Source organism: Notolepis coatsorum (assembly GCF_963971535.1).
Source record: "Notolepis coatsorum genome assembly, contig: SCAFFOLD_119, whole genome shotgun sequence".
Classification (NCBI taxonomy): Eukaryota; Metazoa; Chordata; class Actinopteri; order Aulopiformes; family Paralepididae; genus Notolepis; species Notolepis coatsorum.
Window position 1 is genome coordinate 596,244 of NW_028173901.1, and position 27,736 is coordinate 623,979.

At 43.6% G+C, this 27,736-nt stretch overlaps 1 protein-coding gene across 1 annotated transcript in view; it reads left to right on the forward strand.

Annotated features, from left to right (window-relative positions):
- The window catches only part of LOC311247667 (attractin-like protein 1), a 122,000-nt gene that overhangs the window by 57,183 nt on the left and 37,081 nt on the right, over positions 1-27,736 (forward strand). Inside the window, 8 exon segments of the mRNA XM_084338680.1 lie at positions 6-19; positions 389-526; positions 3,428-3,521; positions 9,342-9,394; positions 10,181-10,275; positions 11,190-11,268; positions 20,289-20,446; positions 25,488-25,549. Coding sequence (XP_084194806.1) covers positions 6-19; positions 389-526; positions 3,428-3,521; positions 9,342-9,394; positions 10,181-10,275; positions 11,190-11,268; positions 20,289-20,446; positions 25,488-25,549 — 693 coding nt within the window.

A 27,736-nucleotide genomic window follows, 5' to 3' on the forward strand; every position in this document is an offset into this window, starting at 1 on the left:
TACAGTACGTTCAGTTCACGTTCGCCCAAAATACGAACGCGTTCATGAACGATCGTTCATTGAACGCGTTCGGGTACATCACTGCTCAGCACTAATGACTGGAAGCGGATATGGACCAGCTAGCCTAGCTCAGCACTAATGACTGGAAGTGGATATGGACCAGCTAGCCTAGCTCAGCACTAATGACTGGAAGTGGATATGGACCAGCTAGCCTAGCTCAGCACTAATGACTGGAAGTGGATATGGACCAGCTAGCCTAGCTCAGCACTAATGACTGGAAGCGGATATGGACCAGCCTAGCTCAGCACTAATGACTGGAAGCGGATATGGACCAGCTAGCCTAGCTCTAACCCTAACCCTAACCCACTAACTCCCGTCTCCTCCGCAGCCTGCCAGTGCAACGGGCACAGCACGTGTGTGAACGGCAGCGTGTGTGAACAGTGTCGCAACCTCACCACCGGGCCGCACTGCCAGACCTGCATGGCCGGTTACCACGGAGACCCTACCAACGGGGGCAGGTGCCAAGGTAAGAGTGGGCGGAGCCAAGCATGCTCCAATAACCAAGAGATAATGAGAGTGATGTCACATATTTAGCATAGTATGTAGTAGTAGAGACATAATATCATAGTATGTAGTAGAGACATAATATCATAGTATGTAGTAGAGACATAATATCATAGTATGTAGTAGTAGAGACATAATATCATAGTAGGTAGTAGTAGAGACATAATATCATAGTAGGTAGTAGTAGAGACATAATATCATAGTAGGTAGTAGTAGAGACATAATATCATAGTAGGTAGTAGTAGAGACATAATATCATAGTATGTAGTAGTAGAGACATAATATCATAGTAGGTAGTAGTAGAGACATAATATCATAGTATGTAGTAGTAGAGACATAATATCATAGTATGTAGTAGTAGAGACATAATATCATAGTATGTAGTAGTAGAGACATAATATCATAGTATGTAGTAGTAGAGACATAGTATCATAGTATGTAGTAGTAGAGACATAATATCATAGTATGTAGTAGTAGAGACATAATATCATAGTATGTAGTAGTAGAGACATAATATCATAGTATGTAGTAGTAGAGACATAGTATCATAGTATGTAGTAGTAGAGACATAGTATCATAGTATGTAGTAGTAGAGACATAGTATCATAGTATGTAGTAGTAGAGACATAGTATCATAGTATGTAGTAGTAGAGACATAATATCATAGTAGGTAGTAGTAGAGACAATATCATAGTAGGTAGTAGTAGAGACATAATATCATAGTAGGTAGTAGTAGAGACATAGTATCATAGTATGTAGTAGTAGAGACATAATATCATAGTATGTAGTAGTAGAGACATAGTATCATAGTATGTAGTAGTAGAGACATAGTATCATAGTATGTAGTAGTAGAGACATAATATCATAGTAGGTAGTAGTAGAGACATAATATCATAGTAGGTAGTAGTAGAGACATAATATCATAGTAGGTAGTAGTAGAGACATAGTATCATAGTAGGTAGTAGTAGAGACATAATATCATAGTATGTAGTAGTAGAGACATAGTATCATAGTATGTAGTAGTAGAGACATAGTATCATAGTATGTAGTAGTAGAGACATAGTATCATAGTAGGTAGTAGTAGAGACATAGTATCATAGTATGTAGTAGTAGAGACATAATATCATAGTAGGTAGTAGTAGAGACATAATATCATAGTAGGTAGTAGTAGGGCTGGGCGATATGACGATATTATATAAATATCGGGTACAGTTCATTAACGATACACTTTTTAAACGTATCGTGGATATCGTGATGTTTTGCCCAAGAGGCTTGTGTCACGTCAATCTGGTCCACACGTTGACACTTTTGAACAGCGCCGCCCCACACACACTACTGCATCAAAAGTGACTACTTATGATAACAAAGGCATTCGTTTTGTGGCATTAACGTTATAATAATAATAATGCATGACCTGTTCAGAGGTCTCTATATAGTTACACTTTCAATAACATCAGCGTATTTACATAGTGCCGACCGAGGTCGACCTAGATATAGCAAGCTCGTTCATATCTCAGCCCGTGCTGACTCAGTTGTGCCCATTCTGCGGTCTGTTAATAAAGTTTCCAATCAGACAGATGTATGGAAAGGCTTTTATTATAACATCCGTTGCAGTAGAATCATTATGCCTCCAGTCGTTTAGTCCTTCTGCGGAGCTAAAAGCTAAACGTCGGCCGCGGCGAGCTGCCATTGTTATTGTCATTGAGCTCTCCAATGGCGGAAGTAAAAAATAAATACGCGCTTTCCGATTGGTGCTAAGAACAGCAGGGCGGGTGCAAGCGATGTGACGTAATTGGCAGACGCGACTGTCAATCAAAATGATTCTGTTTGCCGACTGAATGAATGAGAACGTTATTAAAAGATTGCAGCATGGGTACAATACAGTACAGCTCAATACAACAACAGTCAACAGCGGACTGGAGGATGCAGACCAGAGAAAGACTTTAGTCTTGTTTACATCAGGGTCCCCCATTTTCAATTCATCATATTTCATATCTAAATCATATAATATCTCATTGCTAAATATATGCAATATATAATCTAATAATCCAATAATCTAAATCTAATATATAATATAAAAATGCTAAATGCATGGGTATTTTATTTTGTCTTTAATGTTAGCTTGCAAACTCAAATACTGTCTTGGTAAGCCTCATAATGAATTTTGGGGAAAAAAAGAAAAACATCGTGATGCGTATCGTGTATCGCCGAAAGGTCAGAAAATATCGTGATATCATATTTAGGCCATATCGCCCAGCCCTAGGTAGTAGTAGAGACATAGTATCATAGTAGGTAGTAGAGACATAATATCATAGTAGGTAGTAGTAGAGACATAGTAGCATAGTATGTAGTAGTAGAGACATAATAGCATAGTAGGTAGTAGGGATGTCCCGATCCGATCACTTGATTTTCCGAAGATCGGGATCGGATTTTTTTTTTTTAAATAACCGGGAATTATTTTTATTTAATTAAATTTTTTACTTTTTTTTATTTTTTTATTCAACAAACATGGCCATGTTCACGTCTTAAACTCATACTGAGGCCTTAGTTTTGGTTTTAAATTGCATATCATCATTCATTTATCTATTGTCACACAGAGCAGAAGAATTTTGCCAAAACAAACCAATAGTATCCAGCTGCAGAACAGCAGACCAGCCACACTCTATTTTTTTTTCTTTTTTTTTAATCCCAATTTCTCACATTAGATTCACCCTGAATGTTGACGTTTTCCAGGTGAAAAGTTAACTTCATTCAAGCGAGGCATTGCAATCCTTGTGTAATGGTCTCTCTCTCTCTCTAGCCTGTAAGTGTAATGGTCTCTCTCTCTCTCTCTCTCTCTCTCTCTCTCTCTCTCTCTCTCTAGCCTGTAAGTGTAACGGTCACGCCAACGTCTGCCAGGTCTTGAGTGGCAAGTGCTTCTGCACGACCAAGGGGATTAAAGGAGACCAGTGTCAGCTGTGAGTATCTGCCCCACACACACACACACACACACACACACACACACACACACACACACACACACACACACACACACACACACACACACAAATTGGAATTTGCCACCTTCACAGCTAAAATGCATCAGTAGCCGACACAATTTTAAGAAAAAAGTAAAATCATGGCTCCTTGACAATGTCCAAAACTAGATTTTAAAATGCATGAAAAAAAAGTTTGTACTGCATTTAAAATGTTCATGTCTATGTAGTTTGTCAACTTGTTATTTGTGGTCCTGTTTTGTGTCGCTTGTCTGTCTGAGACCAAGGACCACGATGGAAATAAGTCTTGACTTTTTGTGTAGCATCAGCAGGTCCTGGATCAGCAGGTGAAGCAGCGTTCAGTCCTGCTACACAGTTGGAATAAACCGCCGGCAGATCTTAGATCAGCCCGACTCTACTTAAAAAAACTAAAAACTCTACTCGACTCTACAAAACTAAAATGCTGCTAATAATTCCCGACTCTGAAATGCACTTAGCGTTTATTTAGTGTTTTTATGTGTTTTACGTAAAGCACTCTGTAAACGAACCCGGACGCTTCTGCCGCCTCGTCGGAGGTAAAGTGCCGCTAATGTTCTGACGTTCAGCCGAGGGGGCGGGATTACTCTGCCAGGCCCGCGACCCTTGACCTCCGCCGCCCGCGGGCAGCGCTGACGCAGCAGGGTTTTGTGCGGCTGAGAGTGTCTCTGATCCATGGTGCCAACACACACACACACACACACACACACACACACACACACACACCACACACACACACACACACACACACACCACACACACACACACACCACACACACACACACACACACTCTCTGATCCAGCAGAACTCTAGTGCTTTAATACCGTAATGCTTCTGGAGTTACAGGGAGGGGTCATTCCCAAACACCACCACACACACACACACACACACACACACACACACACACACACACACACACACACACACACACACACACACACACACACACACACATTTTGATACACTCTCAAAGAGCCTCCCACGCCGTTTAGCGAGATGAGAATCCCTGTGTCTGCAGATCCTCTCTGGTGCACCGTGTGTGGTGGTACGTCGTGCACGTTGGTGTGTGCGTGTGTCTGTGTGTGTGTGTCTGTGTGTCTGTGTGTGTGTCTGTGTGTGTGTGTGTGTGTGTGTGTCTGTGTGTGTGGTGTGTGTGGACGGGAGTTTTGGTTATTTATTCATGCTTGTGTTTTTAATGCAGTTGGTTGCGCTGCATGCGAGTCAGAAAGTTCTCTAGCTGAGCACAAGCCAACGGACCTGCTTTAACCGCGGAGCTAATGATGCTAATGATGGAGCATCGCCATCGGTTGTGTGATAGTAAAGGGTTAACCTTCTGTCGCGTGGCAGTGAAAGGGTTAATGTGCCTGTTCCTGTCGGGAAAACCCTTGAGCAAGGCACTGACCCCCCACATACACACACTTTCTCCAGTTTTTCAAGAATCGACCTTCTGAATTGATTGAGTGGAAAATGTTCCACTCTGCTCTACAGTATTGCGCCCTGCATGTGTATGTGTGGACAATATCAAATCAAATGTATGTGTAAGGCCCGACAACACACGTTAATGTCCCCATGGGCCGGACACGTCTTCTTTAAGGCCCGACAACACACGTTAATGTCCCCATGGGCCGGACACGTCTTCTTTAAGGCCCGACAACACACGTTAATGTCCCCATGGGCCGGACACGTCTTCTTTAAGGCCCGACAACACACGTTAATGTCCCCATGGGCCGGACACGTCTTCTTTAAGGCCCGACAACACACGTTAATGTCCCCATGGGGCCGGACACGTCTTCTTTAAGGCCCGACAACACACGTTAATGTCCCCATGGGGCCGGACACGTCTTCTTTAAGGCCCGACAACACACCTTAATGTCCCCATGGGCCGGACACGTCTTCTTTAAGGCCCGACAACACACGTTAATGTCCCCATGGGGCCGGACACGTCTTCTTTAAGGCCCGACAACACACGTTAATGTCCCCATGGGCCGGACACGTCTTCTTTAAGGCCCGACAACACACCTTAATGTCCCCATGGGCCGGACACGTCTTCTTTAAGGCCCGACAACACACGTTAATGTCCCCATGGGCCGGACACGTCTTCTTTAAGGCCCGACAACACACGTTAATGTCCCCATGGGGCCGGACACGTCTTCTTTAAGGCCCGACAACACACGTTAATGTCCCCATGGGCCGGACACGTCTTCTTTAAGGCCCGACAACACACGTTAATGTCCCCATGGGCCGGACACGTCTTCTTTAAACAAGTCAAGAAGAAACATCACAATAAATCAAGAACAAAACAAAAACACCATGAAGTCCAAATAACATACCCCACGCGAAGGTAAGGAAAAACTCACTAAAAACCTAGCAATAGGAAAAAAAGCACCACAGGCAATGTGGAGGGGATAAATATATTTTCATATTAAATACATACCACACACACAAGAGCACACAAGCCACACACACACCACCACCAACACCACTAAGAGAGTGGAATAATAACAGCCGTAATGAAGCGAGGCGTGCATCAGAATGAGATTGCCTTTGAAAATAATTGATGAGGGCAGCGTTGTGTTCTGGTGATGAGAACGACTTATTTACCTGCAACGGTTGAGAAGGAGCACATTGATATTCTACTGCTCCCTTCAGCGTGCGCACCAACCTCTCTCAGCTGGCCAGGTACAGCGCTTAGCTGCCTGTATGTACCTGTGTAAAGGATGTATAGAATGTAGCAGTAGTAGTAGCAGCAGTAGTAGCAGTAGTAGTAGTAGTAGCAGTAGTAGTAGTAGTAGTAGTAGTAGTAGTAGTAGTAGTAGTAGTAGTAGCTGTAAAGGCCATATGAGTGTTTTGGTATTAATATTATTATTATTTTGTTTAGAATAGTGTCTTATTTATGTTTGAACACTAGAGGGCTCACCGCCTCCATTATAGCCCCTCTTCTATAAATAGCCTAGCTAATTACCGTAATCCCATGCACCTGTGATGAGGATACATTTTTCCTGCCTGTCTCACCGTTTGGAACTGAACTGGTCAGGACTCCCTGGAAGAAGAGATCTTGTATCTCAATGGGACATTCCTGGATAAATAAAGGATAAATAAAAATAAAATAAAAAAATGGAGCAATTGACAACTGTTCTGATTTAACCCTTCATTCACCATCATTCACCTTTGGACAACAATAAACCCTGTAAACAGCAGCAACTTGGGACATTCCATATTTACATCACAAACTTTGGGACTGAGTAGATAATTAATTGCGGGTGCATCGTGGACGCCTGTCAGCACATGGAGGAATGACAGTCGGCCACTACAGTAGCAGTAGTAGTAGCAGCAGCAATATGAGAGACAGAGAGAGAGAGAGATCACATTAAGATGGAGGCGAGTGGGGGATGTCTGTCTGTTCAGAATGTTCATGCAGGTGCAGATTAAATTAAGATACAGTGCAGCAGCTATTGCTATTGTGTTTGTACTAGATGTGTATTTTCATGTGAGAAGATAAGTGTCAGTGAGATGAAAGCCTGTAGAGTGTGTGTGTGTGCGTGTGTGTGTGTGTGTGTGTGTGTGTGTGTGTGGCTCAGGGAGTGATGTGTGTGTGTGGCTCAGGGAGTGATGTGTGTGTGTGTGTGTGTGTGTGTGTGGCTCAGAGAGTGTTGTGTGTGTGTGGCTCAGAGAGTGGTGTGTGTGTGTGGCTCAGAGAGTGATGTGTGTGTGGCTCAGAGAGTGATGTGTGTGTGTGTGTGGCTCAGGGAGTGATGTGTGTGTGTGTGTCTCAGGCCATGGTTACACTGGGGGATACAGCAACGTTTTTGTTGCTGAATGATTACATTTGCTGTCCAAGTTAAAAAGAAACGCTGTTTTGGCAGGAAAACGCGTTGTCCTACTGGCAACGCTGTTTCCGTTTTGGATACTCGCCAAAACTCGCCGACAATGGTGCCATGTAATCTGCGCGATACGGAGCCGTTCTGCCCAACGCCCATGCGCAGTAGAGACCTGCACGGTTATTTCCAGTGTTTACAGCAGAGCTGTCCCAAGTAGCTGCGGCTACCATGTGTTGTCAAGTTATTGTTATAAGGAGCCCAGTCCAAGCTACAACAGTCTGCATTCCCTTAACAATTGTTTGTATTGAGCCGTATTGTATTGTACCCATTCTGCAATCTGTTAAATAAAGTTTACATCCATTCATTCTGCTAGCATTAACGTTACCAAGCTGCTAGCCACAATGTTATACTGTTATAATGGCATATCCCAATCACGTTAGCATGTAAGCTAACAAACTTCGCTGCTAGCCACAATGCTATACTGTTATACTGGCATATCCCAATCACGTTAGCACATAAGCTCACAAAATCGGCAACGATCTTTTTGTGAGACTAAACTCCGCTCTTGGTGGTCAATTGTGTTGATGTTAGTTTTGTTTCATCAACAAATGAGGCAGAACACAGTGAATGTATCCGTTTTGTTTATTGCACTTTTATTGCACTTTCTTTGCTGAATGATAAATGCTACATTGGCTAAATGGCTCACGCGAGGCATTTAAAGATGGTGGATTGTTGATTTTTAGCAGGAAGTGTATTGGCACATTCAACTTTTCTGATTGGTTGAGAATGGCCTTCATGTTTGAACTATATCGCCACCTACTGCCACCTACTGCAGGAGTTTTGTTTGCAAAATCGGTGGAATAAAGAATAATAAAGAGTATAGATTACTATAGTGTGGGTGGCACCCACACTAATGAACATATATACAAGTATACATATAGAGGCCCACCATTATCAAAAGGATAAAAACGCAAGAACGCTTACAGCTTATTTCCATTGCAGTCCTTCAGATTTCTGTGAGTAATATGTACTGGTGAGTGTCTGCCTGGATGTGTGTAGGTGTGTGAGAGTAAGAGTGCATGATACAACATGCACATGTCAGAGCCAGTGCATCACGTTGTAATATAAAAACAAATGCATGTCAAGCTCTCCTGGTCGACAGTCCAAGAGAGGCTGACGGTATCACTCCTGGTCTTTTTAAGAAATATCAAGCTGATGAGTCATCATACGTGTCTATATAGCCAATTAACACCCAGCTCTGAAATACACACATACAAGACGAGACACGCCACAAGAGGGCGCTATCAAGTCCCTGAAGCAAAAACAGGGTCAATGCAGCGAAAAGTGCTGTATAGAGCCATGACTGAATGGAACAAATAGCCAGATCACATCTCTAAAGAAAAAACAAAATCAAGTTTCAAAAGACAATTGAAAAGGCATCTAGAAACCCAAAGATCGTAAGTTAATGACACAGCAGGCCACACATTTAGCACACATTTAGCACACAAACACACACACACACACACACACACACACACACACACACGTGAGCGAGCCCTCATCACCTGTAGTTGTACCTTAAGATAATTGTAGACTGGCATCTGTAAATGCAGATATAAGTACTTTATTCTTATTTTATTATCATTATTATTATTATTATATTCTTTCCAATGAAATTAAAATCAGAATATAAGTGGTATATGATGGAAGATACGAAAGTCAATGCTTGAAGGAAAATTTACTTCGGAAATCTGTTTTAAATTTGTTATTTACTGTTCTGTAAAAGTGTTATGTTTTGTGTGGACCCCAGGAAGACTAGTTGTTGTCATGCAACAGCTAATGGGATCCTAATAAACTCTCTCTCTCTCTCTCTCTCTCTCTGTCTCTCTCTCTCTCTCTCTCTCTCTCTCTCTCTCTCTCTCTCTCTCTCTCTCTCTCTCTCTCCAGATGTGACTCTGAGAACAGGTACCTTGGGAACCCACTGCGAGGAACATGTTACTGTGAGTGATGCTCCTCCCGCTCTCTGCTCTGAGACTCACAGCATTTACAACCACATGCACACTTCTCTCCTCCTCTTCACTCCTCTTCTCCACTCTCTTCTCCTCTCCTCTTCTCTTCTCTTCTCCTCTTCTCTTCTCTCCTCTCCTCTCCTCCTCTCGTCTCCTCTCCTCTTCTCTTCTCCTCTTCTCTTCTCTCGTCTCCTCTCTCCTCTCGTCTCCTCTTCTCTCCTCTCATCTCCTCTTCTCTTCTCTCCTTTCTTCTCTCTTCTTCTCCCCTCTCCTCCTCTCTTCTTCTCTCCTATCCTCCCCTCTCCTCCTCTCCTCTCCTCTCCTTATCCCCTCTCTTCTCATCTCCTCATCTTCTCTCCTCTCCTCTCCCCTCTCCTCTCCTCTCCTCTCCTCTCCTCTCCTCTCCTCTCCTCTCCCCTCACCTCCTCTCCTTCTCTCCTATCTTCTAAGAACCTAAAACGACCTCAGTAAATAAAATATAAAACATGACATCATGGCTCCTACTCAGCCCAGCGATAGAATCCATAGGAATGACTTCACTCACACTTTACACTGAGGGCTCGTTAGTGAGACACTTTACACTGAGGGGCTCGTTAGTGAGACAGTGAGTTAGTGAGACACACACACAACTCACACACACAACACAGACACACAACACACACACACAACACACACACAACACAAACACAGACACAGAGGACATGTTTCTCCTCTCTCCTAACCCTGTTGCCTCCTCTCTCCTTGTCTCCTCTCTCCTTGCCTCCTCTCTCCTAACAGACAACCTGCTCATCGACTACCAGTTCACCTTCAGTCTCATCCAGGAGGACGATCACCACTACACAGCCATCAACTTCATGGCCTCGCCGGAGCAGGTACACACACACACACGCACGCGCGCGCACGCACGCACTGGACGTTGTGGACAGCGACTCCTACAGGTCGGTTGGGGGACGGCCCTGCACAGCAGAGACAGGAAGTGGTGGGGGTAGTGTGAGCCTCCCACACGTTACACCTCGCCAATGAGAGTCCGCGCTGGCAGGTGAAAAGATGTGACAGGCTGCCTCCTCGTGTACCGGAGGGGACACGTGATGCAGGGTTTCTATCCTCCCTACAACCGGCCAGTGGGGGGCATATGCGAGCAACGTTCAAGACAGGGGAGGGGAGAATTGGCACGACTAAATTGGTATGGGAGAAAAATAGAAAAAGAGGAGAAAAAAGAAAGTATGAAAGAACAGCCAGGTACAAAGTGCATGGACGGCAGAACGCTGTTACACACAGTATGGCTGAACTACCTGTCGGACACATCGGACATGAATCATGGGTAAAGGAAACAACGCCTCCTCCAGATTGAGCGGCTTCCTATAACAGCTGATACTGAGCAGTACCTGGCTAACGGCTTGGCCTTCCTTTTGGGGAGACCGGCTATTTGCAGGCCCCTCACAACCAACTTGTGCACCACATGCCCCAGACTAGGAGTTTACGTCTGTAGCCTAGCTGTGAGATGGTCTGCTGCAGCTGTTGGTATTTCAACACTTTGGTTAGGAAGGCTTCTTCTAAGCTGTAGTCAAAAGTACAGCCAACCTCAAGGTCCCTAAGGTGTTCATTTACAACAAAGACATCAGGGGTGTTAGCTGTAATATTAGAGAACACAGAGTCATCATTGCACAGGTTAAACATGTTAAACACATGCACACACGTAGTCACCAGGTCGGGTTAGGGTATAGTTTGGTAGATGCTTCTCTTCTCTTCTCTAAACTAACAGTGTTGTCTCCTCTCTTCTCTGAAGGCCAACAAGAACCTGGACATGTCCATCAACGCCTCCAACAACTTCAACCTCAACATCACCTGGTCGGTGGGATCCACAGGTAACAGACCGTGACCTTTGACCTGTTCCGTATTGTGTCATCATCCCCTCTACTTGATTCTGTCCATCATGTACATTGGTGAGACAAAACATTCTGCCTAAACATTATGCAACCTTTCAAGTGCTGTGCTGACTCAACCTTCTGGGATAGTAGTAGTAGTAGTAGCAGTAGTAGTAGTAGTAGTAGTATTAGTAGTTTTAGTAGTTATAGTAGTAGTAGTTTTAGTAGTAGTAGTTTTAGTAGTAGTAGTTTTAGTAGTATTAGTAGTAGTAGTAGTATTAGTTTTAGTAGTAGTTTTAGTAGTTGTAGTAGTAGTAGCAGTAGTAGTAGTAGTAATAGTAGTAGTAGTTTTAGTAGTAGTAGTAGTAGTAGTTGTAGTAGTTTTAGTAGTAGTAGTAGTAGTAGTAGTAGTAGTAGTAGTAGTAGTAGTTTTAGTAGTAGTAGTATTAGTTTTAGTAGTAGTAGTAGTAGTAGTAGTAGTAGTAGTAGTAGTAGTAGTAGTATTAGTAGTAGTAGTAGTAGTAGTAGTAGTAGTAGTAGTAGTAGTATTAGTAGTAGTAGTAGTAGTAGTAGTAGTAGTAGTGTAGTAGTAGTAGTAGTTTTAGTAGTAGTAGTAGTAGTTTTAGTAGTAGTAGTAGTAGTAGTAGTAGCAGTAGTAGTAGTAGTAGTAGTTTTAGTAGTAGTAGTTTTAGTAGTAGTAGTATTAGTAGTAGTAGTAGCAGTAGTAGTAGTAATAGTAGTAGTAGTTTTAGTAGTAGTAGTTGTAGTAGTAGTAGTAGTAGTAGTAGTTTTAGTAGTAGTAGTATTAGTTTTAGTAGTTTTAGTAGTATTAGTTTTAGTAGTAGTAGTAGTAGTAGTAGTTTTAGTAGTAGTAGTATTAGTTTTAGTAGTAGTAGTAGTAGTAGTAGTTTTAGTAGTAGTAGTAGCCAGTAGTATAGACGCAAAGAGATTACATGTTAACAATCTCATTCTATCTTTTTAAAGAAATCAACAAAACAAAAATAACTTCATACAGTGACTTAAAACAAAGATGTTTAAATTCCCTGAGTAGTCAACATAAATTAGGGAAACATTTGAGAAACAAATACATAAACAAAGGTGTTTTCAATGTTCCATTTCAACAGACACTTTAACACTTTGAATGCCGGCCGTGTTTTCCTTTTTACCCCCTTGAATGCCCAGCACCACTTCAATGTTAACGTTAATATCGCCTAATCTATGTTTTAAATTATGGCTATGTGTCTAATCTGCCCGTCGCTTATCAAAGACTAATTTTCCAGTCAACATTGTCGTAGCAGATTGTTTTTTTATCGGTTCATTTCCGTTTTCTAGCATTTTGAAAAGCACTTGTTTTCACTGAAAAAAGAAGACATTCCATGATAATCGCCCTTTACTGGAATATTCTAGAACGTTGTAATTTTTCGGCCTATTTATGAATCGTTTTCAAATAAACGCTAGATTATCGATAGTATATGTGTCACCTCACAGCGCTTTATGCCAGATCTCTACATTTTCATTTTTCAGATTATTCCAGATTGCTAAAGTACAGAATCTAAGCTTTCAAATGATGTGTCATATGTTGACATCTGAGAATGTTTTGAACACGATGTGCCCAATTATAACTTCTAAAGCTGGCTGTGTTCTAAATTACCAAAGAGGTGAAAAGGTGTCTCAAAGGAAGGCAACTTTTCACACTTCAGACAGTTTCAACTGGGCGTCAACAAACCCCCCTCCAGCAACGCCCCTCACCTGAATAACATTAACATAATTAAGTGCTGCTGAATCAGAGTTCTCTCTCCTCAGGACCCCTGTCTCTCCAGGACCCCCTATCTGGACTGTATAGGACTGTGAAGCTATGTACCCCCCCCCCCCCATGCTGCTTTGACACCAGAATTATTGTTAAATCTATGTCACAACGAGAAAAAGCAACAAAGTCCTCACTCAGTGGCATGGGCCTAATGTTATGTAGCTCTGCAAGCTGCTTACACACTGCTTATCATATCACTCCTAGCTACACATACGCACGGTCCTCATGTCATGAGGTGATGAGCATCTTAAACTATCTGGACTCAGTGGTTAAGAGGTGATGCAGCATCTTAAACTATCTGGACTCAGTGGTTAAGAGGTGATGCAGCATCTTAAACTAGCTGGACTCAGTGGTTAAGAGGTGATGCAGCATCTTAAACTAGCTGGACTCAGTGGCTAAGCGGTGATGCAGCATCTTAAACTAGCTGGACTCAGTGGCTAAGCGGTGATGCAGCATCTTAAACTACACACACACACACACACACAGTTCTCATATCCCTCCTAGCCACCACAACCTAATGTTATGTAGCTCTCCACCTTGCTATCTGATGCTCATCACCTCTCTTAGACACTGATGTAGCAGTACTGTCTACCTGTATGTCATGTATGTCAATGTTATGATGCATTGAAAATGGGGGACCCTGATGTAAACAAGACGAAAGTCTTTCTCAGGTCTGCATCCCCTTAACAATTGTATGTATTGAGCTGTATTGTACTGTACCCATTCTGCAATCTGTGCTGAGATTATAAACTTGTTGCTATTACACACACACACACACACACACATGGACCCTGCATCCATACACTTTCGTCTTGTTTACAGCTCTCCACCTTGCACCTTGTAACGTTAACGCAGCTGTCAACTGTACTTTACTATGGAATATACATGTATTGTTAGAAAATGTTTTGGATCTAAATCACTTGGAGTTTGAAAGTGATATCAGAAGAAACTACTCAACCTCGGCTGTCTTTAACTATGAATGAACACAACACTCTAACTCACCATGTTTAGATAATAAAGTACTCAACCTCTACTTGTCTACTGTCTGACTGAACACAACACTCTAACTTACCATGTTTAGATAATGAAGTACTCAACCTCTACTGTATTTAACTATGAGTGAACACAACACTCTAACTTACCATGTTTAGATAATGAAGTACTCAACCTCTACTGTATTTAACTATGAGTGAACACAACACTCATAGTTAAATACAGTAGAGGTTGAGTACTTTATTATCTAAAGATGGTAAGTTATAGTGGTGTGTTCACTCATAGTTAAATACAGTAGAGGTTGAGTACTTCATTATCTAAAGATGGTAAGTTAGAGTGTTGTGTTCACTCATAGTTAAATACAGTAGAGGTTGAGTACTTCATTATCTAAACATGGTAAGTTAGAGTGTTGTGTTCAGTCAGACAGTAGACAAGTAGAGGTTGAGTACTTTATTATCTAAACATGGTGAGTTAGAGTGTTGTGTTCAATCATAGTTAAAGACAGCCGAGGTTGAGTAGTTTCTTCTGATATCACTTTCAAACTCCAAGTGATTTAGATCCAAAACATTTTCTAACAATACATGTATATTCCATAGTAAAGTACAGTTGACAGCTGCGTTAACGTTACAATGTGTTGTGTTCACAACACTGTTTAGTCTGTGACGACGCGTCGCGATAATATACATGTATATTCCATAGTAAAGTACAGTTGACAGCTGCGTTAACGTTACAATGTGTTGTGTTCACAACACTGTTTAGTCTGTGACGACGCGTCGCGATAATATACATGTATATTCCATAGTAAAGTACAGTTGACAGCTGCGTTAACGTTACAATGCGTTGTGTTCATGTATGTCAATGTTATGATGCATTGAAAATGGGGGACCCTGATGTAAACAAGACGAACGCTAACGTTAATGTAATAAACGTGACATGGTTGGACTTGTGGTCGGCAGAAAAACTTGGTGTAGTTTTATCAAAGATGCGGAATTGTAAACATGCTACTGTAAACATAAACAAACATTCTTAAACTTACCCATGCAGACGCATCTCGACCGATCTCAGTTAATTTCGTTGAATAGCGCGGTGTTTTCACCGGTGAGCAGAGAGCCAGAGACTGAATCAACTGGTTAAACAAAGTTCATGTACTCGTTCATTAGATCCAATGCATTCATCTCTTTCTGATCCAGAGTGCTAATCCCATTGAAAGTGTAAACAGCCAGTGCGTCGCTTCAAACACTCCCCCAATGTAAATCTCTGCGGGCTGCAGGCTAGGTTTGATTCACATGCAAATACAGTAATTACGCCCCCGTTTCATTGAAATAAAGTCCGTGAACAACCTAAATTTAAACACAGGTTTGACACTATTTTAGATATTCTAACTGTTCGTTTTTATAGTAAACAAGTACTTATACATTCAATTTATAATAATGTGAAGAAAAGAAAAAAACACATACAAAAAAAAGAGAAAACTCTAGAAGGTCTAGCCAACAAAGGGGCGGGCCGAGTTGTGGTCGCAATCGCTGCTAGGTGACACATATGTGTACGTGTGCACGCTCGTGCCGCAAGCTGAAAATCGATTCTCCTAGTTCCTGATCGCTCGCACAGTCAAACAGCCTGGGGACACATAGGGGAAAAGCTTATATCTCCGTTAAAACGGGTCTGATTATCCTAAGACTGGTAACATAGATTCCTTACCTGAGATCAGATGGTATCCAAATGGATTATTCCAATTCCTGATCGCCATTCGAAAAAATCGATCCTTTTATTGATCCGACGCGTATACTGTAAAACACAGTAACCACGCTGTGCTGAGGGTCCAGCATGAAGCTGATCGGCCCCGGTTACCTGCGTGAGTGAGAAGTAAAATGTGGAGTTCGGGTCTTTTTTTCTCATTCATTTTCATTGAGTCCAATCCAAAAGGGTGAATTACCATCTGGGAGACGATAGGGGGCGCTTTTTCACATCTGAGCGCCTGGAGTGGCTGATTTTCCAACGGTAGGCTCGGTTGATGAAATATGAATTCAGATCGCTAATAAAAAAAATAACGGGGGGGGTAAACCCGAGAAAACTCGGGTTGGGCATCCAAAGTGTTAACCCAGATCCGAAGCTCCTTTTTTTGTGAGACAGTCAGCGAGCTGAGATTTTGTGTCTGACCAACGCACCTGCTTGATGCGCTTGTTCTGAATGAGCTCCTTAATGCTACTGATTTCCAACCTGAGTCTCTTCTCTGTGACTTGTTTCGTGGACTTGAGCGCATCGAACAGAGAGTGGTTATCGGTCACACAGATTACAGGGAGTGCATTCAGTCCAGCATTTCCAGTAGTGAGCTCAGAAAATAGTGTGGCTAGAAAAATGATTATTGGTCTAACAGTTAGACTCTAACTAACCATCAGCTCGGAGGCCCAACGTTGGTGGAAAACGATGCCATTTGTTTTGCGTTAAGCTAATCAGGAAGCTAATGGGCTGTAATAGCTGTACCCTCTCAGCTGGTGTGTGTGTGTGTGCATGTGTGTGTGTGTGTGTGTGTGTGTGTGTGTGTGTGTGTGTGTGTGTGTGTGTGTGTCTCAGTGTTTTGTGTGTCCTGAGAGGAAAGGCAGCCAAGGACACTGCAGTCTCCGTCTCATCCCGTCACTTATCTCTGTGAGCCTCCTCCCTCCCTCCCTCCCTCCCTCCCTCCCTCCCTCCCTCCCTCCCTCCCTCCCTCCCTCCCTCCCTCAGTCAGCTGCTAGTGTCCCTCCTTCTCTCCTTCCCTCCCCCCTCCCTCCCTCCCCATCCTCCCTCCCTCTCCTTCTCTCCCCCCCTCCCTCCATCCCTCCCTCTCTCCCTCCCTCCTCCCTCCCTCTCCTTCTCTCCCCCCCTCCCTCCCTCTCTCCCTCCCCCCTCCCTCCCTCCCCCTCCTCCTTCTCTCCCCCCCTCCCTCCATCCTTCCCTCCCTCCCCCCTCCCTCCATCCCTCCCTCTCTTCCCTCCATCCCTCCCTCCCCCCCTCCTCCCTCACTGTGACTTTGGCATTTTCTCACCACTTAAAAGGGTTAACCTCCCCGCCTGACCACACCCCCACCTTAACCTTTTTACTGAGCCCCCCCCACCAGAGATATTGTGTCTCTGGAGGAGCCCCCCCCCCCCCATGCTGTCGTCGAGGAGACCGAGGTGATGTCATTAAGATACACGTAGCCGTCATCTTCCTCGCTTTGTCTCAGAGCCGTCGGGTAGAATGTTTCAGGAGACATTTCAGGAGACGTGGTTTAAGACACGATGTCTCAGAGTGAAAGACAAATGATAGAAATAGCATTAAATTCAAAAAATAAGACATCAACTGACAGTGATGGAATTGACATGATAATTGTGAAGAAGACCATTGATTGTATAATTAACCCCCTGTGTCATATTTTTAATCTTTCCTTTCAAACAGGCACCTTTCCAGACAGAATGAAAATAGCAAAGGTTATTCCTCTATTTAAATCTGGGGACAAACACAGCTTTACCAACTACAGACCAGTGTCTTTGCTTTCACAATTTTCCAAGATTCTTGAAAAAGTGTTTGCTCATAAATTAGATAGTTTTATTGAAAAGAATAACCTGCTGAGTGAGAGTCAGTATGGATTCAGGGCAAATCGATCAACAGCCTTAGCCTTAATGAATATATATGAAGAAATAACCACAGCAGTAGATGAGAGGAATTACACAATAGGGGTGTTTATTGACTTAAAAAAAGCATTTGATACGATAGATCATCACATTTTAATTTCTAAATTACAAACATACGGTGTGAGAGGGGTGGCGATGAACTGGTTAAGTAGCTATCTTGAAAATAGACAACAATATGTACAACTCTCTGGTTACACATCTGAATGTATGAATATTGAATGTGGTGTCCCTCAAGGTTCGGTCCTGGGGCCCAAACTTTTTATTTGATATATTAATGATATATGTGAAGTGTCAAACATATTGCAATTTGTTTTATTTGCTGACGATACAAATTTCTTCAGTTCAGGAAAATACCTTAAAAAATTAGCAGATGACATTGTAAATGAAATGTGTAAACTTAAGATATGGTTTGATAACAATAAGCTATCCCTAAATTTGGAAAAAACGAAATTTATGATATTTACTAATCGAAAGAAGGACAATGTGGCATTATGTATTGACGGAGTTAATATTGAAAGAGTATCTGAGTTAACATTTTTGGGTGTTATGTTGGATGAGAAATTGACATGGAAGCCACATATAATGTACATAAAAAAGAAGGTAGCCAAGAGTGTTTTTGTTTTGAACAAGGCAAAGAATGTGCTTGATTATAATTCTATGCGAATATTATATTGTTCACTCATCCTACCATATTCGAGTTACTGTGTGGAAGTGTGGGGTAACACGTATGAAAGCAACATAAAGCCATTATTTATATTACAGAAGAGAGCAGTAAGAATAGTTCACAATGTAGATTCAAGAGAACATACCAACGAATTATTTATTAAATCCAGACTATTGAAACTTAAAGAGTTAGCTGAAATACAGACTTTATTAGTTTTGTTTAGAGCAAAATGCAGAGTATTACCAGCAAATATACAGAGGTTGTTCGTTCCCTGTCCAGATGACAGCAGAAGGAAATTAAATTTTAAACACCAATTTGCACGAACCACCTTAAAACAAAGGTGCACCTCAGTTATAGGTATCAAACTATGGAACTCTTTGCAGAACGATGAAAAGAGTTCCACTAATATATTTCACTTCAAAAGGTTGTGCAAAGAAAAGATACATAGACAGTATAGCACAGTTTAGTATAATATTGCAGTTTAGCGTGTCAGGATGACGTAGCATAGAGTTGTAGTGTAGGCCAGTATGAGTATAGTAATATAGTATATAGCAGCGTAACATAGAATAATAATATATTAAAATATTGTATAATACACGATATGTCTATCGGTGTGTTGTACGTGTGTAGGGGCAGGTATATATAAGATTTTTTCTTCTTCCTGTTCCTTTCGGCCATGGTATTTTTTGTGAATTATGTGAATATGTACTGTTGGACTGTGGTGATTCCATGTACGAATAAATAAATGATGATGATGATTAATTTGTGCTAAGCTAGGCTAACTTGATAGCTTTCTACTGAACGCACAGAACTTGGTATCTTATCTATTCCACACTGTCTGGGGTTAGGGTTAGGGTTAGGGCCTCAAGGTTGTGACCTGTCTGGGGAAGTCCTCTGAGGCCCCTCAAGGTCGTGACCTGGCTACTAGGGGTGGGAATCGCCTGTTTCATCACGATACGATACGATATCGATTATTTGGACAACGATACCATATTTTCCGATATCACAAAGTCTGCCACGATACGATTAGATTAGATTCAGGTTCCTGCGATTGATATGAGACGATATTATGTGACCATTTAACACAATCAGTAACATTTAGATCAACTCAAAAAAGGCAACGGAAATATCATTTGACATTTTTATTTTTGAGCTCTTCCAGACATTTAAATGAAAGACAATCTATTGTTTTTAATACAAATAGACCTCCTGTTCACTGTAAAGTGCCACGTTTTGATATATTGAGCTTTAAACTTTAAGTAAAACATTTTGGAACTCACAACACGCAAGCTAAAACCCCTCTTTCCAAACGCAGACACACACAGGGAGAATGCCCCCTCCCCTCCCCAGTCCCCACTCTGCTGTTCTCTCTATATGGCTCTGATCAGCTTAGCTTAGTTAGCTTACGCTAACGTAACGTTAATTTCGGTCTTTAACGCGACATGGGCATAAAGGAACGGCGAGGATGCAAAGCATGTTAGATGCATTTGACCCGTTGTGGAAAAAAAACAGCAGGGACTTATTTCTGGTCGCAAAATAGGCGGACTCTGGAGCGCTGCTGTAACGTCTACGCAGATGGATGGTACACTCTGTTAGCTCCTTAGCTAATCCGCTCCTAGACTACCGATAGCAGAACCGATAACATCGGAGCTTATCAATACTTTTTTTTCTCTAATTTAGTACCGGTTCCCGTTTAGAACCGGGTTTCGGGCGGCATCCCTACAAACTAAAGATGCTTATGTCACTACTTTGTGATGGAACAGCGAGATATCAAGACCTTCCGATGCACCTTGAACAAATGTGCCGGACCGTAAGCTTCAATAATAGATCGATGTATCGTCCCACCCCTAATAGCCACCTCGTTGAACCCTGACCCCTGACCTTGTCCACTCTTCTCCCCCCACAGCTGGAACCATCTCCGGGGAGGAGGTCCACATCGTGTCCAAGACCAACATCAAGGAGTACCGGGACAGTTTCTCCTGCGAGAAGTTCACCTTCAGGAGCAACCCCAACATCACCTTCTACGTCTACGTCAGCAACTTCTCCTGGCCCGTCAAGATCCAGGTGAGCAGAATATTGTGCAGTGAAGGGAACGGCTCCCTGCTACCTCCGGTCAATGGTCTCTAACTACACACCCTCAAGACCCTACGCTCTGCGTCTTCTAACTACACACCCTCAAGACCCCTACGCTCTGCATCTTCTAACTACACACCCTCAAGACCCCTACGCTCTGCATCTTCTAACTACACACCCTCAAGACCCCTACGCTCTGCATCTTCTAACTACACACCCTCAAGACCCCTACGCTCTGCATCTTCTAACTACACACCCTCAAGACCCCTACGCTCTGCATCTTCTAACTACACACCCTCAAGACCCCTACGCTCTGCATCTTCTAACTACACACCCTCAAGACCCCTACACTCTGCATCTTCTAACTACACACCCTCAAGACCCATGCACTCTGCATCTTCTAACTACACACCCTCAAGACCCCTACGCTCTGCATCTTCTAACTACACACCCTCAAGACCCCTACGCTCTACATCTTCTAACTACACACCCTCAAGACCCCTACACTCTGCATCTTCTAACTACACACCCTCAAGACCCCTACGCTCTGCATCTTCTAACTACACACCCTCAAGACCCCTACGCTCTGCATCTTCTAACTACACACCCCCAAGACCCCTACGCTCTGCATCTTCTAACTACACACCCTCAAGACCCCTCCGCTCTGTATCTTCTAACTACACACCCTCAAGACCCCTACGCTCTGCATCTTCTAACTACACACCCTCAAGACCCCTACACTCTGCATCTTCTAACTACACACCCTCAAGACCCCTACGCTCTGCATCTTCTAACTACACACCCTCAAGACCCCTACGCTCTGCATCTTCTAACTACACACCCTCAGACCCCTACGCTCTGCATCTTCTAACTACACACCCTCAAGACCCCTACGCTCTGCATCTTCTAACTACACACCCTCAAGACCCCTACACTCTGCATCTTCTAACTACACACCCTCAAGACCCCTACACTCTGCATCTTCTAACTACACACCCTCAAGACCCCTACACTCTGCATCTTCTAACTACACACCCTCAAGACCCCTACACTCTGTATCTTCTAACTACACACCCTCAAGACCCCTACGCTCTGCATCTTCTAACTACACACCCTCAAGACCCCTACGCTCTGCATCTTCTAACTACACACCCTCAAGACCCCTACACTCTGTATCTTCTAACTACACACCCTCAAGACCCCTACGCTCTGCATCTTCTAACTACACACCCTCAAGACCCCTACGCTCTGCATCTTCTAACTACACACCCTCAAGACCCCTACGCTCTGCATCTTCTAACTACACACCCTCAAGACCCCTCTGCATCTTCTAACTACACACCCTCAAGACCCCTACACTCTGCATCTTCTAACTACACACCCTCAAGACCCCTACACTCTGCATCTTCTAACTACACACCCTCAAGACCCCTACGCTCTGCATCTTCTAACTACACACCCTCAAGACCCCTACGCTCTGCATCTTCTAACTACACACCCTCAGACCCCTACGCTCTGCATCTTCTAACTACACACCCTCAAGACCCCTACGCTCTGCATCTTCTAACTACACACCCTCAAGACCCCTCTGCATCTTCTAACTACACACCCTCAAGACCCCTACACTCTGCATCTTCTAACTACACACCCTCAAGACCCCTACGCTCTGCATATTCTAACTACACACCCTCAAGACCCCTACGCTCTGCATATTCTAACTACACACCCTCAAGACCCCTACCCTCTGCATCTTCTAACTACACACCCTCAAGACCCCTACGCTCTGCATCTTCTAACTACACACCCTCAAGACCCCTACGCTCTGCATCTTCTAACTACACACCCTCAAGACCCCTACACTCTGGATCTTCTAACTACACACCATCAAGACCCCTACACTCTGGATCTTCTAACTACACACCCTCAAGACCCCTACGCTCTGCATCTTCTAACTACACACCCTCAAGACCCCTACACTCTGGATCTTCTAACTACACACCATCAAGACCCCTACCCTCTGCATCTTCTAACTACACACCCTCAAGACCCCTACGCTCTGCATCTTCTAACTACACACCCTCAAGACCCCTACGCTCTGCATCTTCTAACTACACACCCTCAAGACCCCTACACTCTGGATCTTCTAACTACACACCATCAAGACCCCTACACTCTGGATCTTCTAACTACACACCATCAAGACCCCTACACTCTGGATCTTCTAACTACACACCCTCAAGACCCCTCTGCATCTTCTAACTACACACCCTCAAGACCCCTACACTCTGCATCTTCTAACTACACACCCTCAAGACCCCTACACTCTGGATCTTCTAACTACACACCCTCAAGACCCCTACGCTCTGCATCTTCTAACTACACACCCTCAAGACCCCTACACTCTGCATCTTCTAACTACACACCCTCAAGACCCCTACACTCTGCATCTTCTAACTACACACCCTCAAGACCCCTACGCTCTGCATCTTCTAACTACACACCCTCAAGACCCCTACGCTCTGCATCTTCTAACTACACACCCTCAAGACCCCTACGCTCTGCATCTTCTAACTACACACCCTCAAGACCCCTACGCTCTGCATCTTCTAACTACACACCCTCAAGACCCCTACGCTGTACATCTTCTAACTACACACCCTCAAGACCCCTACTCTCTGCATCTTCTAACTACACACCCTCAAGACCCCTACACTCTGTATCTTCTAACTACACACCCTCAAGACCCCTACGCTCTGCATCTTCTAACTACACACCCTCAAGACCCCTACGCTCTGCATCTTCTAACTACACACCCTCAAGACCCCTACACTCTGTATCTTCTAACTACACACCCTCAAGACCCCTACACTCTGTATCTTCTAACTACACACCCTCAAGACCCCTACACTCTGTATCTTCTAACTACACACCCTCAAGACCCCTACGCTCTGCATCTTCTAACTACACACCCTCAAGACCCCTACGCTCTGCATCTTCTAACTACACACCCTCAAGACCCCTACGCTCTGCATCTTCTAACTACACACCCTCAAGACCCCTACGCTGTACATCTTCTAACTACACACCCTCAAGACCCCTACTCTCTGCATCTTCTAACTACACACCCTCAAGACCCCTACACTCTGTATCTTCTAACTACACACCCTCAAGACCCCTACACTCTGTATCTTCTAACTACACACCCTCAAGACCCCTACGCTCTGCATCTTCTAACTACACACCCTCAAGACCCCTACACTCTGCATCTTCTAACTACACACCCTCAAGACCCCTACTCTCTGCATCTTCTGGCCGCCTCAGACCTACTCCTATCCGAGCTCCGGGAGGGTCATCAAAGAGAAGTCGCCTTTTCTCAGTCCTTGCCCCACAATGGTGGAATGAACTACCCACCACAGTTAGGACAGCCGAAACCCGTCCAATATTTCGCCGTCGACTAAAAACACACTTATTCAATCAATATCAAAAAAAATAATAATCAAATCAAATAACCTTTACTGTCATGCACTTAATACACCTAATAAACTAACCTACACTGCAGCACTCAAGTTTAACACTCTGATGAACATTGTTGCTCAGCTGATAGAGTTCCTTCCTGATGGCTTGTCGTACAGAACTTGTAAGTCGCTTTGGATAAAAGTGTTCAGCTAAATGACTAAATGTACATCTAAATGTACGGAATCGAATAACCTCATATCGGAAGTTATTTATGCCATCGCTGAGGGTGATAAGAGGCACGTAATTTATTATAATTACAGGAGTGACGGGCGGCGGGCAGCGTTGCAGAGGCTGGTTTGTAGCGAGCAGAGTGAAGCGCCCTGTACCTCCTCCCTGCAGCCCGCCTTCCAAACGGAGGACGTGGCACGTTAAGGTGGCAGACGGGCGCCGATACATCACCGTGAAGAAACGCCTAATGATGCTCGCGGACAGCGCCGGCGCTTTCGGTTATTTAGATTCACACTAAAAACAACGATGAACCGCTTCAGGAAAAGAAATATTCACGGCTTAGTCTCATGAGCCGTAAAACTGAAGCAGGACGACGAGAGTGATGCCCCCCCCCCTCCTCCCCCCCCCCCCCCCCCCCCCCCCCCCGACGGAGGAGACGGCTGCTGTGAAATGATAGTTTTTGGAGTGATGTCCAACGACTGGTTCTCTAACGACAGAGCCGAGTTTACGTTATCAGATACCACAGATATCCGATTTATTTAGAAAAGATAGTTTACATGGGAGAGGTGATCAAAGCGATCCTATTGTTCCTATAAACGTGGTTCAATTCAATTCTATGTTCAAAGCGTTTCTAAGACTATCCCAAGAGCGATCGGAAAACTATATGCTTTCCCCCGTGGCTACGCCACCCAGCTGAACCCCATTACTTATTTATGTCATCAGCTGCGCCGTGCGTGATTCACCCGTCACGTGAACCACCACAATACAACTGAGAATATCCAATTGGCTATACAGATAAACCATAACATTCCCATAAATCGTATCCTTCTATTGGAAATAATAATAATAATAATAATAATAATAATAATAATAATAATAATAATAATAATAATAATAATAATAATAATAATAATGCTAATAATAATAATAATCTATAACAAAAACACTCATAAGGCTCTTACAATCTGTCTCTACCATAATGTGAAGACTGATGTTTATTTTGTTCTTCCCCTCCCTCCTTCCTTCCCTCCATCCTTGCCTCCTTCCCTCCTTCCCTCCCTCCTTCCCTCCCTCCTTGCCTCATTCCCTCCTTCTCTCCATCCTTCCTTCCCTCATTCCCTCCTTCCTCCCTCCTTCCTCCCTTCCCTCCCTCCTTGCCTCCTTCCCTCCCTCCTTGCCTCCTTCCCTCCCTCATTGCCTCCTTCCCTCCATCCTTCCTTCCCTCATTCCCTCCTTCCTCCCTTCCCTCCCTCCTTGCCTCCTTCCCTCCATCCTTCCCTCATTCCCTCCCTCCCTCCCTCCCTCCCTCCCTCCCTCCCTCCCTCCCTCCCTCCCTCCTCTCCTACAGATTGCCTTCTCTCAACACAACAGCATCATGGATCTTGTCCAGTTCTTCGTGACATTCTTCAGGTGAGTGAAGTAGAATCATCATCAAGTGTAACAATGTTAATTAAACTGTTAGGAGACACCAGACCACTGTCCCACTGACAGCCAGGAGACACCAGACCACTGTCCCACTGACAGCCAGGAGACACCAGACCACTGTCCCACTGACAGCCAGGAGACACCAGACCACTGTCCCACTGACAGTCAGGAGACACCATACCACTGTCCCACTGACAGCCAGGAGACACCATACCACTGTCAGCCAGGAGACACCAGACCACTGTCCCACTGACAGCCAGGAGACACCATACCACTGTCCCACTGACAGCCAGGAGACACCATACCACTGTCCCACTGACAGCCAGGAGACACCAGACCACTGTCCCACTGACAGCCAGGAGACACCATACCACTGTCCCACTGACAGCCAGGAGACACCAGACCACTGTCCCACTGACAGTCAGGAGACACCAGACCACTGTCCCACTGACAGCCAGGAGACACCAGACACAAGATAATAATGTCTTGCGCTATATAAAATAGATGTATTATTATTATTATTATTATTATTATTATTATTATTTATAGGCCTGATATTCTATAATAATATTTCAAATAGCATGTGTCCGGATGGCAGAATTCAGGACTGTATCATCTACCCTTCTGTTTAATAATCTTACCTTTCTTAATTTGCTTAGATCTTTTTGTACACGTGATCTCAAGAAGCTGCTGAACGAGCTCAGTGGCAGTTTTATTTTTAGCATGGTGTTATTCACCGTCAAAGATGAAAAGAAGAATGTATATTCTCCTTTGGTTCATTACAATTTACTCAAGCCTAGTAACAGACACAATATCCATGAGATCCATAGATGTCCCCAGATATCATGAACATGCAAATGGACCTTGTAGAAGTGGAGCAATCTTCCATTTTCTTATGTAAATATATTTGTAACACATAAACATCCGCCCAACGCTTCACTGTATTCATCCAAACATTTCATCCTAGAATTAAAATGTAAAGATAACAGGAGGAAGCCATCAGGAGGCCAGCCGCGCGTTTAACCCCCACAGCTAGAATGACCCGCAGAATGTCCCTTTAGATAGAAGAGAATAGAATAGAATAGAAATACTTTTATTATCCCGTGGGAAATTTGACACTGCAAATCGCTCGACATTTAAACATTTAGACAGGACAGGTCACAAATTAGAATAATAACACAAATCAAATCAAGTTGCCTAGGATAAGAGTAGAGTAAAATAGAATACATTTAATGAAATAAAATATACAGAAATAAATACAGTAAGAATATACTGAGCATGGGGGAAGCAGTGTAAACAATTTGGTCAATATAATTATCATTTAAATCTAACTAAATGAAATATATATTCCAGTATTCACAGTGTCACAAGGTGCAGTATGCTTCAGGTAGTGTATTGTCCTCCTTGGGTTCCTATTAGTCCTAGGTCAATGTCTGGCAGCCGTCGCTGCCCCCTGTTGTGGAGCCTGGAGGCCACTAGTCGCGTCCTCCTGCCACTATTGAGCTGCCGCTCTGTGCTCAGTGATGCATTATATAGTCTGATGGCTGTTGGAATGAAGGACTTCCTGTGCCAACCAACCACGCTGCTGGCCTTCCTGACCAGCTTATCCAGCCTGGTTGTGTCCCCTGCTCTCAGTCCGCTGCCCCAGCAGGTCACAGCGTACAAGAAGGCGCCCGCCACCACTGACTCATAGAACATCCTCAACATCCTTGTACAGACATTGAAGGATTTAACATGAATTCAGATGATCATCCCATCCATGTCTGTCGTGGGAGATGATGAAGTAGGGAGCTCGCAATCACTCATGTTTTGATCGCCTTGAGTGCTCGACCAGGCTGGCTTCCCCCGGGCTAATGATTCTATCTGTGGGGTTATTAGTTGAAGTAATCAGCTAGAATAATCAGAAGGCAGTTTGAGTCATGAGGATGTCTTATCTTTTGAAATGGTTTTGGTTTTAGGGTTTTATGTTTCATGTTTAAAGCTGAGCGGATCTGTAGGCTCCTTGTGGCCAGGCTACCTGTGCATTATGTATTTCTGATACTGATTTAGATTTACATCACTCCTATCTAGGGATGGGTACCGAATTCTGTACTTTTGAAGTACCGAACCGAAACACGTCGGTACTACCGAGTATCGATTCAAGTGAGATACCAAAGAAAAAAATATAATAAT